General features: G+C 50.5%; 1 protein-coding gene across 1 annotated transcript in view; it reads right to left on the bottom strand.

The window, feature by feature from the left end:
- Positions 1–14,041, bottom strand: part of LOC139806803 (tyrosine-protein phosphatase non-receptor type 11-like) — a 37,453-nt gene that overhangs the window by 7,953 nt on the left and 15,459 nt on the right. Inside the window, exons 2-8 of the mRNA XM_071766928.1 lie at positions 12,707–12,829; positions 6,151–6,345; positions 3,204–3,396; positions 2,923–3,042; positions 2,551–2,664; positions 1,934–2,030; positions 1,109–1,188 (exon numbers count right to left, since the gene is read on the bottom strand). Coding sequence (XP_071623029.1) covers positions 1,109–1,188; positions 1,934–2,030; positions 2,551–2,664; positions 2,923–3,042; positions 3,204–3,396; positions 6,151–6,345; positions 12,707–12,829 — 922 coding nt within the window. The remainder of the gene's footprint in view (positions 1–1,108; positions 1,189–1,933; positions 2,031–2,550; positions 2,665–2,922; positions 3,043–3,203; positions 3,397–6,150; positions 6,346–12,706; positions 12,830–14,041) is intronic.

Raw genomic sequence — 14,041 nt, 5'->3', positions numbered from 1 at the left:
AAATAAAATAATAAAAATAATAAAATAGTAAAAAAAAAAAACAATAAAAATAAAAAAAATTAATAAAAAATAATAAAAAATCCTCCAAGGCTTCTCAGACCAAAGACTGGTGCTTAAGTGCCTAGAGCAGCAGTGCTGGAAATAATTATATAATTATATATTATAATATACTATAATATATAACTATTTATATAAATAATATATAAAATAAATATATAATATATAATACATAATACATAATACATAATACATAATATATAATATATAATATATAATATATAATATATAATATATAATATATAATATATAATATATAATATATAATATATAATACATAATATATAATATATAATATATATTTTATATAAATATAAAATATATTTTTCATATATTTTATATATACTTTTTATATTTATATAATTTATATAGTTATATATTCATATAATTTATATGTATATATATTTATTTATAATATAAATATAATGTATAATATGTAATATTATATAAATATAGATATAGATATAGATATATAGCTATAGCTATAGCTATAATTTGACCTCAGAGATAGTGGTCAATGACAGGGAGCCCAAGTCAATCCCCCAGGACCTCCAGCACAGGCAATAAAAAGAAGGGACTGAGACAAACTCCAAAACAGGAGCGAACAGAACACGGCAGAACCAGGAGATCCTTTGGGATACAGTCGGAAAACCCAAGGTTTGGCCTGGATCCGGGGAAAACCCTTGCTCTTGCCATCCCATTGCCTCCCGATGGCATTGCCCAGGCAGAATCAGAGAATCATAAAATGACAGAATCATAGAATTGGCTGGGTTGGAAGGGACCTCAGAGCTCATCAAGTCCAACCCTTGCTCCACTCCCCCCGTGGTTCCCAGCCCATGGCACTGAGTGCCACATCCAGGCTCTTTGGAAATATCTCCAGGGATGGAGAATCCATCCCTTCCCTGGGCAGCCCATTCCAATGCCTGATCACCCTCTCCAGAAAGAAATTCTTTCTAATGTCCAACCTAAACCTCCCCTGGCACAACTTGAGCCCGTGCCCAGCAGACGAGCAGTAGGTTGGGGACAGTCCCCAGGTGCCCTCCCCAAGCACCTTGATGTAGTTGGCGTTGATGTAGTCAGAGCCCGGCACGCTCTGGTCTGTGTCCCGGAGTGTCACCCGAGTGGTGTCAACTGCAGGGGAAGAGAGCCCAGAATGAGGAGAGAAACCCCAGAACCCCGAGCTCTGCAGCGGGTTTGTCTCCAGGCACAGAGCAGAGGGGTTAACCCAGTGTTGGCCAGGCAGGAGGGGTTAAAAAGGGGATGGAGAAAGCCCTGGATTAACGGGGCTGATCCAAGTGCACTCCTCTTCCCAACTCAACTGGGATCAGAAAGCTCTGCAGTTTAATTAGCCCCAGAAATTGGGGTGAAAAAACCCGAACAACCCAAGACAAGCCACCCCAAGACAAGGCAACCCAAAGCAACCCAAGACCAGGCAAGCCAAGCCAAGCCAAGCCAGGCCAAGCCAGGCCAAGCCAGGCCAAGCCAGGCCAAGCCAGGCCAAGCCAGGCCAAGCCAGGCCAAGCCAGGCCAAGCCAGGCCTACCCAGGCCTACCCAGGCCTACCCAGGCCTACCCAGGCCTACCCAGGCCAAGCCAGGCCTACCCAGGCCTACCCAGGCCAAGCCAGGCCTACCCAGGCCAAGCCAGGCCTACCCAGGCCTACCCAGGCCTACCCAGGCCTACCCAGGCCTACCCAGGCCAGCCTGAGTGTCTTCTTACAGGGCAGGATGTTCTTGCAGATCAGAAAGCTCTGCAGGGTTAACTAGCCCCAGAAATTCTGGTGTAAAAACCCCAAACAACCCAAGGCAAGGCAACCCCACCCAACCCAAGCCAAGCCAAGGCAACCCAAGCCAACCCAAGCCCGAGTGTCTCCTTACAGGGCAGGATGTTCTTGTAGCGATTCTTTGCCTTGTTCTCTGGTCGTTGTCCCTCCTTCCTGGGGTAGAGGAGTTTGCACTCCTGCTGCTGCAGCATCTGTGGAGCAGAGCAGACAAGAACAAAATGTTCTGGGCAGGTGAGGAGAGTTGGAGGCAAAGGAAGGGCTCTTCTGACAGAACCCTTGTCTTCTTGCTGCCCAGAAGAGCGGAGGGAGAGCTGGCAGGAAGGGAAAAGGAGCCAAGAAGCAGCTTGGTGAGAGAGAAATCCCTGCAGGGAAGAACAGGTAAAGCAGTTCCAGGGAAGGAGAAACTGCCTCGGAGAAAAAGCAATGAAAAAAGGACCAGGGAGAAACTCAGCTGAATACAGAAAACAGGGAAAGAGCAACAGTGTTGAGAATTATGGGATGTTCAGGTTGGAAGAGACCTCCAAGCTCATCCAGTCCAACCTTTGATTAACACCACAGGCAACTCCTAAGCCATGGCCTCAAGAACCAGGTCCATGTGGCTTTGGGGGATGGCGACTCCCCCGTTTAAGAAGAGGTCCCTGTTGCTGGCCAGCCATGACACAGCCATGCAGATGGGATGTTCTTGAGACAGAGCCCAGGAGAATCCTGTACCTCAAACTCTTCCCAGAACCCTTGCTTGGCCTTCTCACTCGGATCTGCCATTTTGTTCAGCTCCTTCACTCTGTTTTCAATGTTGGCCGCGTTGATGCGCGTGGCATTGAAGGGCTGAAAGGCAGAAAAAAAAAATCCCTTTCAAGAACAGAAAGACAGAGAACTTTCATCCTTACAAAAAACACTTCCTGAATCCCTGAGGGTGCTGGCAGGAGCTGGGTCCACTCCTGAAGTCTTCACTGTGGGGCCAGGGTGACAAGTGTGACCCTGGGCAAGGACGCCAAGGAGCCAGGAGGATGCTCTGGCTCACGGAGCTGTCAAAGAGCAGATGTGGACAAGGAAGCAAGAAATGTGTGCTGGAGGAGCTCTTACCTGCTTCAGGTGAACCACAGCTCCAGATTTCTCCACCATGGGGTTTTTCTTATAGTGCTCCACCAGGTCAGTGAGCGTGTCAAACCTCTCTCCTCCTCCCACATCATACTTCCCATCGGGCTGGGGGAGAAGAAGCACGGTCAGACCTGAGCACAGGGCCCCCAGTTGGCCCCAACCCAACCGAAAGGCAGGGGGAGGAGGGCAGGAATGTCCCATTTCCCACCTGGCCCCAACCCAACCCAAAGGCAGGGGGAGGAGGGCAGGAATGTCCCATTTCCCACCTGGTAATGGATCATGACGTGGGTGACGTGAGGTTTCCGATCCCCCGTCTCCATCTTCTCCTCGTTTGTCAGCACTGAGAGCACAAAATCTCCTGGTTTGCTCTGGCTCTCTCTCACCAGGAAGCTCCCTGGCTTCCCCTTCTCTGTCAGGAGCTTCTCTGCCTCCTTGCCAGTCAGGTGCCCGTGGTACCACCTTGGGGAGCATCAGGAGAGAGCAAGGTCAGTGGTGCCCTGGGGATGGTGTGGATGGGAAACCCATTTCCAGGCTCCCAAGCCCCTGGCATGCCCCAGGCCTGAGTTATTTTAGCAGCAGTCCCCAGGGACTTGGCAATGTCACATCAATGCCTTGGCCCAAGGCTTTGCTCAGTCCCTCCCCAGCCACATGGGAAACAGCAGCAGAGGATGGAAGTGCCACGTGCTGGGTGACAAACACAGTGACCTGGGGACAGGGCTGTGACCATGCTGGAAGGAACCCAATTTCTGGCAGTTCTTACTCAAGGGTGGTTGGCTTTTTCCTTTCATTTTTCCCATGGGAGAAAACAAATAAACAAACAAAAAAAATCACGTTGGGAGGCAGCAGGTTGCACTCAGCAGCAGAAATGAGCAGGAACAAAATTCTTTGACACAGTTTGGGAAGGATTTTTGGAAGCCCAAGGGGTTTCCAAACCTCAGCTGAGGTCTGGCTGGGGGAGAACAGAACCACCTGGGTTGGAATCCTAGAATCATGGTTCAAAAAGACCTCTGAGACCACCAGGTCCAGCCATCAATCCAGAAAAACCCCACCATGCCCACTGGAGGATGTCCTGATGTGCTACATCTCCATCTTTTTTGGGTTTTTTTCATCTCTAGGGCTGGTGACTCCACCAGAAGTCAGAAACCTGTAGCAGCTTTGCCACAACACCTTGGGGTCAAGCAACCAACAATCTGCTCCTCCCTGGCAGCTCAGCAAACATCTCCCCTCCCCTCAGAGAAGACAAGGAAGCCCTCCCCAGAGATCAGGAAGACTTTGGAGTGAAGCAGAGATTTTTTTTTGATTATTTCCTCAGAGCCCCCGTGCTCCATCAACACCCAGCAGTGGCTCTGGGCAGATGCCACAGGTTCCACTTTGAAGATGTTGGCTCCTGGCCTTCCAGCCAAGCTGCCAGGAATCCAGAGAGGCTGAAAATAACTTCCCAGAGGAGCTGCAGTGGCCTCACATCACATCTCAGCAACTTCAGCCCAGGGGATGGAGTTTATAGAACAGCAGCTGCCAACACTCAGCCCTCCCTCTCCCAACTCCTGGACCTGCTGCTCCCCTGCCACATCCCACCCTGTCCCAACCCCATCCTCAGGTCACCTATTTAGAGGACTTGGGCTCTTTTTCTCTCCCTCCACCCTGGTAGCACCAGATGTGTGGCAGGAGCAGGAATCTCCCCTGCCAGGTCAGAGTTTCCTTGGGGGGAGGTGATGGGGCAGCCCAGCTGGAGGGGGTTTCCACTTCTCCAGGGCCACCCTGCCAGCAAAGAAACCTCCCTGGCAACCTTCCAATGGGCTGGAGGGACTTCCCAAAGGGAGGAAAAACCTCTACTCCATCTCAGGAACCAAAACCAGTCCCAACTTCTCTTCTCCCAGGCTGTTCCAGTTAATTCGGGGCCTCCTTGGGCACCCACAAATCTTCTCCTTTCCAACCACCCCATCAGCTGCTGCCTCTGATCCCAGGGAGGGACAGGAAAAAAGGGATCACTGGGATGTCACAGGGGAAGGAGTGGAAAGAAAGTCACTGATCAGCTGCTGGAAACCTCCTGAGCTGGCCCATGGCAAGCAGGGAAGGTCCCAGCCCCTGTGAGGTGATGGCTACTGGGGTAAGAGTGGTGAGGGACTGGGATTGCTGGGGGAAGGCTTCTCTTGGGGTATTTCTACCCAGTGCTCTGCAGGCAGGAAGGTCACTTGGAGGTGGTTTTGTTTCCTTTAAAACCAAAGCTGAGGTTCACCTGCAGGAGCCTTGGGGGTGGAAGGGGCTCTGAGCAACCTGGTGGAGCTGGAGATGTCCCTGCTCAGGTTGGGACTGCACCCACACCAGAGTTTGCCCTAAAGGTCCCTTCCAACACAAACTATTCCATGATTCTTCATTCCCAGCTGCCTGACAGCCAGAGGAAGCTCTTCAGGACACACACAGACACCCAGCAAACATTCCCCAGGCAGCTTCTGCTCACACCTGCACCCAGATTAGGGAGGGAAACACATCCCAGAGACAGAAACCAGGGATTTGCTTGGAAAAGCCCTTTCAGTTGACCAAGCTCTGGTGTCACCCACGCAGCTTTTGGGTCACAAAAGGGAAATCCCACCCAAATCCCTCCCCCTCTATTCTGCATTGGTGAGGCCACACCTGGAGTATTGTGTCCAGTTCTGGGCCCCTCAGTTCAAGAAGGACAGGGAAGTGCTTGAAAGAGTCCAGCGCAGAGCTACTGAGATGATTAAGGGAGTGGAACATCTCCCTTATGAGGAAAGGCTGAGGGAGCTGGGTCTCTTTAGTTTGGAGAAAAGGAGACTGAGGGGTGACCTCATCAATGTTTTCAAATATGTAAGGGGTGAGTGTCAGGGAGATGGAGTTAGGCTTTTCTCAGTGGTGACCAGTGATAGGACAAGGGGTAATGGGTGTAAATTGGAGCATAGGAGGTTCAAGTTGAATATCAGAAAAAATTTTTTTACTGTAAGGGTGACAGAGCCCTGGAACAGGCTGCCCAGGGGGGTTGTGGAGTCTCCTTCACTGGAGACATTCAAAACCCACCTGGACACGTTCCTAGGGGATGTACTCTAGGGGGCCCTGCTCTGGCAGGGGGGGTTGGACTAGATGATCTTTCCAGGTCCCTTCCAACCCCTAGGATTCTAGGATTCTATGAAAGAGCTGTAGGGTGGCAGCATCAGCATCAGCCAGAGATGCTGGGAGAGGTGGGCTGAGCGACCTTACCTCTCCGAGGTGGGATCCTGGCAGTTGAGGGGATATTTGAGCTCAATGACATTGCTGTTCTTCTCCCTCAGCAGCCCGTGCTGCTCAGTGTAGTACTGGACCAGCTCTGCCAGGGTGGCAAACTTCTCCCCTCCGTAGAGGTCGTAGTAATCCCCCGTGTTCTGGATCTTGATGTGTGTCACCTCGTCGTTCCTCCTGGGGCAGGGAGGCAAAGAAGGCTCTGAGAATGAAAAAAAGGGACCCCAGCACTGTGCCCAGGTCCCTCCTGACCATCACCTGCCTCTCCAGACTGCCCCATGCACTCCCCAGCTGCTCCTCTCCAGCAGGAGAAGGGATGGATGCTCCTAAAAGGTTACTCATCAAGGAGTGACCCTGGATCTTGCAAGCTCCCAGCTTTCTGCTTTCCAGGGAAAGTCACACAGAAGGTGAATAATTCCTCTTCCCCCCTCCCTTCTGTTCCCTACACTCCTTACCCCCTTAGCTGGGGGAGGCTCTGAGCTCTCCCTGCTTTAGAAGTGCACAGGGGCACTTGGATCATCCAAGGAGTTTAAAAAAAAAAACCCCAAACCAAACCAACAAGAAAATCACCCAAACCAATATAATTGCTAAAGAACAAAATCACCCAAACAAATAAAATTGCTTAAAATTTGTTTGCAACCCCTGTAAACTGTGCTGACAGCACTGATGCTTCCCCTTCCCCAGGGGTTCCCTCCAGCTGCTCCCCTCCAGCAGGAGAAGGGATGGATGCTCCTAAAAAGTTACTCATCAAGGAGTGACCCTGGATCTTGCAAGCTCTCAGCTTTCTGCTTTCCAGGGAAAGTCACACAGGAGGTGAATAATTCCTCTTCTCCCTCCCTTCTGTTCCCTACACTCCTTACCCCCTTAGCTGGAGGAGGCTCTGAGCTCTCCCTGCTTTAGAAGTGCACAGGGGCACTTGGATCACCCAAGGAGTTTAAAAACAAACCAAACACAAAACCAACAACAAAATCACCCAAACCAATAAAATTGCTTAAGATTTGCAACCCCTATAAACTGTGCTGACAGCACTGATGCTTCCCCTTCCCCAGGGGTTCCCTCCAGGCTGGTTGGGTGCCTGTCCCAAGCCCCCCTGCTGTCACCCTGGCCACCCCCAACCTCCTTCCTCAGGCCACCCTAAGCCCAGAGATGCAGATCAGCTGCATTTTAAAGACCCTGAGCTGGGGAGAGGTGGCTGGAAGCTTGATGGATGAGCTGGGCAAATGTCTCCTTTTTTATGGTGCTCCCAGCATCTCCATTTGTTACCAAGGCAACCGTGGGATGCAGGGGTGCCAGATCAGCCAGAGACCCCTTTTTTGGGGATGGGGGGGAATGAAAGAAGGTTAAATGAAGAGCTGGACCCCAGCAAAGGCTCTCAGCAGTGGGGCTGTCCCCATTTCTCTGTCTGTCTGCAGACCAGACCCCTGGATGGGGTTGTGCATCTGGCTCCAGCTCCACAAAATCATCTCCTGCTCGATTTTCCTGGGCTGGAGCCTCCTCTGGAAGACTCCCCTGAGGCAGGAATGGATGGGAATCCACCTGGGAGGGCTCTGTTCACCTGGCAGCAACTTCTTCTCCAGCAGGCAGAGGAGATGGGATGCTGTGAGCCTGGTGCTGGGCATCTGCAGGATTTTGGGGTGACTGGTGAAGGACTGAGAGAGCTCTAAGAGAAGCACAGCAGCCTCAGAAGGAGCTCTCAGAAGCAATCAGGGGCCTGGCATGGCCACTCTGTGTCCCTCCACCACTTTTTGGGATGCTTCAGCTGGCATGGAAGGGATGCCCAGTGTCAGCACCCACCCAGAGACAGCACCCACAGCCACCCCCCCACATTCACAGCAGGAAAAAACCAGCAGAAACCTGACCAAGGGGTGAAAATCTGCATCTGGAGCCAGGACAGAGCCCAAGAAGAGGGATAAATGGGAAAATCAGGATAAACTCCAGGCTTTTAGAATTCACCTTATTTTTAGGGTTGTTTTAGGGTTGATCATTTTCAGAATGATTTTGTGGTTGTGTCCTGGAGGCAGAAGCCAAACCCCTGTCACCCAGGGAAGGGGAATTCCTGGAGGGACACTGCTCACCCTTCCTGGCACATCTCTGAAGTGCAGCCCAGCCCCAGGCTCTCCCCACCAACCTCAGCTGAGCCACCAAAGCCTGGCAGGCACAACTCAGGCCATGGAAATGAAAGCTGGCTGTGAAATCCCCACCCCAGCCAAGCACTCCCAAGGACAAAGCCTCCTCTCCCAGAGGATTTGGCACACAAAGTGCTCTGAATGGAGCTGGGACACCCAGAGCCTTTGTGCAGCCCAGGAGGCAGCAGATGAGGAGCCCCCAGGCTCTAAAAGCTCCATCCCCAACCCCACAAAGGCTCAGTTCACAAATCTATCCCCTCCCCTTGGCCTTTGAGCACTTGGGGGATGAAAAGCAGGGAGAGAAACCAGGGTTCTTTATCCCATGAAGCCTCAAGGTCACGGGAGACACAAAGGGCATTGAGCATCCCCCCCCCCCCCCTCCTTGTTTCCTTCCCATTTCCATCACCTCTGCAGCTCCCAGCTGGGCTGGAAAGCCACCAAACTGCACCCTGGATGTGCTGGGAGGTGAAATAAAGCAGAGAGGAGACATCCAGAGTCCCCAGGTGCCTGCTCCTGGTGCTGTTTGATAGCAGATGGCACTTTTTTTGGGCAGCTTCAGAGCCAAGTGAGAGATGCCTCTGCTCTGAGCTAAGCTTCTTGGCACTGTCCCATCACAATTCCTCAGCTGGACACACTTCTTGATCCAAAATATTCCAAACTGAACCTCTGTTCCCTCTGCCAGTGACCACCAGTATAGACCCAGTCTGCTCTTCTTCACCAAAGAGCAGATTCAGTAAGGGGTGGACTCATAAACCCCAAGCAGACCCCCTTTTTTTTTTTTTTTTTTTTTTTTTGCCACTGAAAAGCTACTTGAAAGGTCAGAAATACATTCCCCAAAAGTCTTGGCCATGTCTTTTTCCTGCCCAGAACCTCACAGTTGTCACCCCTCTGATGAGCTGCAAAAAGCAACCCCCCCAAAAAAAAACCCCAAAAAACTCTTGGGGGGAAAAAACCAAGAAGAAACTCCCTGAGGGTTTAGAAACTTGACTGAAGGTTTTCTTTTAATTAAAGGATAGTTTGGGAACTCAGAGAAAACTCAGTTATCCACCAGTACAGCCCAGCAGAACCAGCCAAGCAGCCAGTCCTGGAGACCCAGTGTGGCTTTCAAATCCTGCTCCAGGATTCCCAGCCTGGCTCTTGGCATTCCCATCATTTCCATCTCCATCCTGGCCACAGGCCAAACACCACTTAGGCAAACTTTCAAAGATGCTTTTTCCTTTTGTTCAAGATTTCTTACACTCTCTAAGAAGCTGTTTACTTCCTCCAGAAGTGAAGTTTTCCCTCTGAAAGAATTTTGGGCTTCTGAAAACACACGGGGCCAGGAAAGGCCTGAAGGATGGGGGGGACACTTCTTCCAGGGGCTTCAGAAATTGGGGGATTCCTCCAAACAGTCCCAGTCAGTGCAGGTTTTGGGAGCCACTCCAAAAAAAATGATGAAGAGTTGGAGCCCTTTGGCACTCAGAACCTACAGATCCAGAGGAACATAACCCAGGGATGCTCTCAGTGTCTGGGGGAGGAAGCAGAGAGCAAAACCAGTGGGTTTTACTACAAAATAACTCAAAATAAGTCTCCATCACCCTTTAGACTTGAGCTGAATTTGCCAGCCCCTTTTTCTTCATCCCTGGGGATGTGCTCCCCAGATTTGCTGATTATTTTAAGACCAGGACAGACAGAATCTGTTCAGTATCATGTGGCTTGCCTCTTAAGAGCTGAAAAAAACCCCAAACCAAGCCCTTTGAAGACCTGTTGCTGGAATGGTAAAACCTGGAAGCAGCAAAGCAGCCCCAGAGGTTCCTGGAAACCTTCTCAGCACCTCTGCAATGTTCAGTCCCAGGGACACAGAGCTGGATCCACACCAGGCTGCTCAGCCCAAACTCCATTAGTTAGTAGGTCAAACTCCATGGTTAGTAGGTCAAGAGAGGTTCTCCTCCCCCTCTATTCTGCATTGGTGAGGCCACACCTGGAGTATTGTGTCCAGTTCTGGGCCCCTCAGTTCCAGAAGGACAGGGAAGTGCTTGAAAGAGTCCAGCACAGAGCTACTGAGATGATTAAGGGAGTGGAACATCTCCCTTATGAGGAAAGGCTGAGGGAGCTGGGGCTCTTTAGTTTGGAGAAAAGGAGACTGAGGGGTGACCTCATCAATGTTTTCAAATATGTAAGGGGTGAGTGTCAGGGAGATGGAGTTAGGCTTTTCTCAGTGGTGACCAGTGATAGGACAAGGGGTAATGGGTGTAAATTGGAGCATAGGAGGTTCAAGTTGAATATCAGAAAAAATTTTTTTACTGTAAGGGTGACGGAGCCCTGGAACAGGCTGCCCAGGGGGGTTGTGGAGTCTCCTTCACTGGAGACATTCAAAACCCACCTGGACACGTTCCTAGGGGATGTACTCTAGGGGGCCCTGCTCTGGCAGGGGGGGTTGGACTAGATGATCTTTCCAGGTCCCTTCCAACCCCTAGGATTCTAGGATTCTATGATCTATGATTCTATGATTCCATTGCCTGCTCTCTTTGCATCCCAGATCCTCCCTGGCATCCCCAGGAGCTGCATTTCCCCTCCCTGCCTTTCAAACACCCCTGGAGAAGCTGAAAAAAGGGTTGAAGGAAAGAGGAAGAGGTTTGGACTATTTTCCTAAAGGTACTTTGGGTAGGAGAAGCTATTTTAGGAACTTTTTCAAAGGTATTTCTATGGTTTCCTCTGAAAACCTTTGATTTCTCAGGAAGGACAAAAATAGACAGACCTGTCCAGATCAGAGATAAAATAAATAAAAAAAAAACCCAACAAACTCTCTCAAACCACAGCTCTAGGTGAGAATAACACCACATTGATCCATCTTTGGGTCTCTAATCTAACAGGGAAAGGGGAAAAGCAGAGAGGGAAAACAGCTGCCAAGGTTTTTAGCTCTCAAAGCACACAAAATGACTCAGCCCTATGAGATCAGAGCTGGTGCCCAAGTTTTGGAGCCACCATCAGTGGAAAAAGAGCCCAGAGGAAGCCCAAACAACACTGGTCTGGCTGACCAGAAACTGTCCCACCAAATCCTCCATCCTCAAAACTTTAGGATAAACCTTGCCTCAAGGCATGGAATAAAGCTGGGATGAGCCAGGAAGGACTCAGAGGTCGAAGGCAATGAAAGAATTAATTTTTTGTTTTCAAGCCAGGATGCTTCAAAGCTCAGCACATCACCTCTGCTGCTGCATTTAAGGGGTTTCCCTGGACATCTCAAAGCTTTGCTTTAGTTACTGGTATTGAACATTTCCTGCAGAGAAGGGTAAAGGCACAAGAGCAATAATGAAAGTGCTCTGGGCACTGTAGCTGTTCCATGGGAAGCCAAAATTTGATCCCAACACCTGCTGGAAAAGGGGAGCAGGAATGGAAAGGACCAAAGCACAGGGAAGGGAACCCTGCAGACCCCTGGGCTGGCCCCAGTAACCCCAGTGTGACAATTCCCTTGTTCCTTCATGGGAATTGTGCAGCTCTCTGGATCTCTTCCCACATCAGGACACAGCCAGGCCCTGCACCTCCCTGCACCCTGCAGCTGCTGCCAGTGCTTCGCTTCACCAAGGGACTCAAAGGGAGATGAAAAGCCATCAAATTCACACCAAAAAAACCCCCTCACAACTCCCCCCCCACCTTTTTTCTGCCACTCACAGCTCTCTGTGGCCCAGCTGACTTTCCATGCTCATTAAAAGCACTTCCTGCCTCTCATTCCAGTAGCAAGATGACCAAGGAGCTAAATCAAGACCCAAACCCTCCCAACCCAGCAAAAAAAAAAATAAAATAAAAAGGACTTTTCCCCTTTCCCTGTGTTGGGTGAGGAGCCCAGGGTGGGACTGCTCAGGGTCAGGGCTCTGCCAGGTGGAAAGGCTCCATCCAGGCTGTCAAAATCATCTCCAAACCCAGGGATGGTTGATGCTCCTGGATGAATCTCTTGGAAAATTCACATCCTGAGCCCACCCAAACTCTTCCTTTTCTCTCCAGGACTCAGTGGGTCAATTTTTGCTCAGTTCAACCTCCTTGGAGAAATTCATGGAGTTCTACCATCTCCTCCAATGTGGTGTAAGGAGCTAAATTCCCAAAAAACATCAACAAACCAGCAGCTTTTCCTTCCTGGAATTGCCTTGTTCCCAAAGAACACCAGAGCACTTTGAAGGTGATGCCTGGGAACACGGGGACCAGGAGGCTCCTCAGGTCCCTTCTAGACACAGAAACCAAATTCCAAGGAATTCCTCTGAAACTGGACCAGGATGGGACAGAAGAAACTCTCTGGAAACACCTCCAAACCAACCCTGGCACAACAGGGATTGGGATGCCCACAGGGAGCAAGAAACCCAGGGAGGAATCTTGACCCCAGGGAGGTCACCTCTGGGCAGGCTTGGGGACAGCCCCTTCCTCCCCTCCCTGCCTCAGTTTACCTGACAGAGAGGGTGAAATCTCCTGGGTTGCTCTTGCTGGGTCGAGCCAGGAAGCTGCCATGGACACCTCTGGTCAGGAGGAGCTTCTCTGCTTCTATCCCACTGATGTTGGGATGAAACCACCTGCAAAGTGGGAATAGGTGACAGTGGGAAAGGGGACGGGGGAAAAGGGGACGGGGGAAAAGGGGACGGGGGAAAAGGGGACGGGGGGAAAAGGGGACGGGGGGAAAAGGGGACGGGGGAAAAGGGGACGGGGGAAGAGGTTAAAGGGGAGAAAGGGGACAAGGGAGAAAGGTTAAAGGGGGAAAAAAAGGGGGAAAAAAAGGGGGAAAAAAAGGGGGAAAAAAAGGGGGAAAAAAAGGGGGAAAAAAAGGGGGAAAAAAAGGGGGAAAAAAAGGGGGAAAAAAAGGGGGAAAAAAAGGGGGAAAAAAAGGGGGAAAAAAAGGGGGAAAAAAAGGGGGAAAAAAAGGGGGAAAAAAAGGGGGAAAAAAAGGGGGAAAAAAAGGGGGAAAAAAAGGGGGAAAAAAAGGGGGAAAAAAAGGGGGAAAAAAAGGGGGAAAAAAAGGGGGAAAAAAAGGGGGAAAAAAAGGGGGAAAAAAAGGGGGAAAAAAAGGGGGAAAAAAAGGGGGAAAAAAAGGGGGAAAAAAAGGGGGGAAAAAAGGGGGGAAAAAAGGGGGGAAAAAAGGGGGAAAAAAAGGGGGGGAAAAAAGGGGGGGAAAAAAGGGGGGGAAAAAAGGGGGGGAAAAAAGGGGGGGAAAAAAGGGGGGGAAAAAAGGGGGGGAAAAAAAGGGGGGGAAAAAAGGGGGGGAAAAAAGGGGGGGGAAAAAAGGGGGGAAAAAAGGGTGGGGGAAAAAAGGGGGGGAAAAAAGGGGGGGAAAAAAGGGGGGGAAAAAAGGGGGGGAAATAAGGGGGGGAAAAAAGGGGGGGAAAAAAGGGGGGGAAAAAAGGGGGGGAAAAAAGGGGGGGAAAAAAGGGGGGGGAATTAAAGGGGGGGAAAAAAGGGGGGGAAAAAAGGGGGGGAAAAAAGGGGGGGAAAAAAGGGGGGGAAAAAAGGGGGGGGAAAAAAGGGGGGGAAAAAAGGGGGGGAAAATAGGGGGGGAAAAAAGGGGGGGAAAAAGGGGGGGAAAAAAGGGGGTGGAAAAATAGGGGGGGAAAAAAGGGGGGGAAAAAAGGGGGGGAAAAAAGGGGGGGAAAAAAAGGGGGGGAAAAAAAGGGGGGGAAAAAAGGGGGGGAAAAAAGGGGGGGAAAAAAGGGGGGGAAAAAAGGGGGGAAAAAAAGGGGGGGGAAAAAAAGGGGGGGGAAAAAAGGGGGGGAAAAAAAGGGGGGGAAAAAAGA

Source organism: Heliangelus exortis, chromosome 23, assembly GCF_036169615.1.
Source record: "Heliangelus exortis chromosome 23, bHelExo1.hap1, whole genome shotgun sequence".
Taxonomy (NCBI): domain Eukaryota; kingdom Metazoa; phylum Chordata; class Aves; order Apodiformes; family Trochilidae; genus Heliangelus; species Heliangelus exortis.
This window is presented reverse-complemented; position numbering and strand designations above follow the sequence as displayed.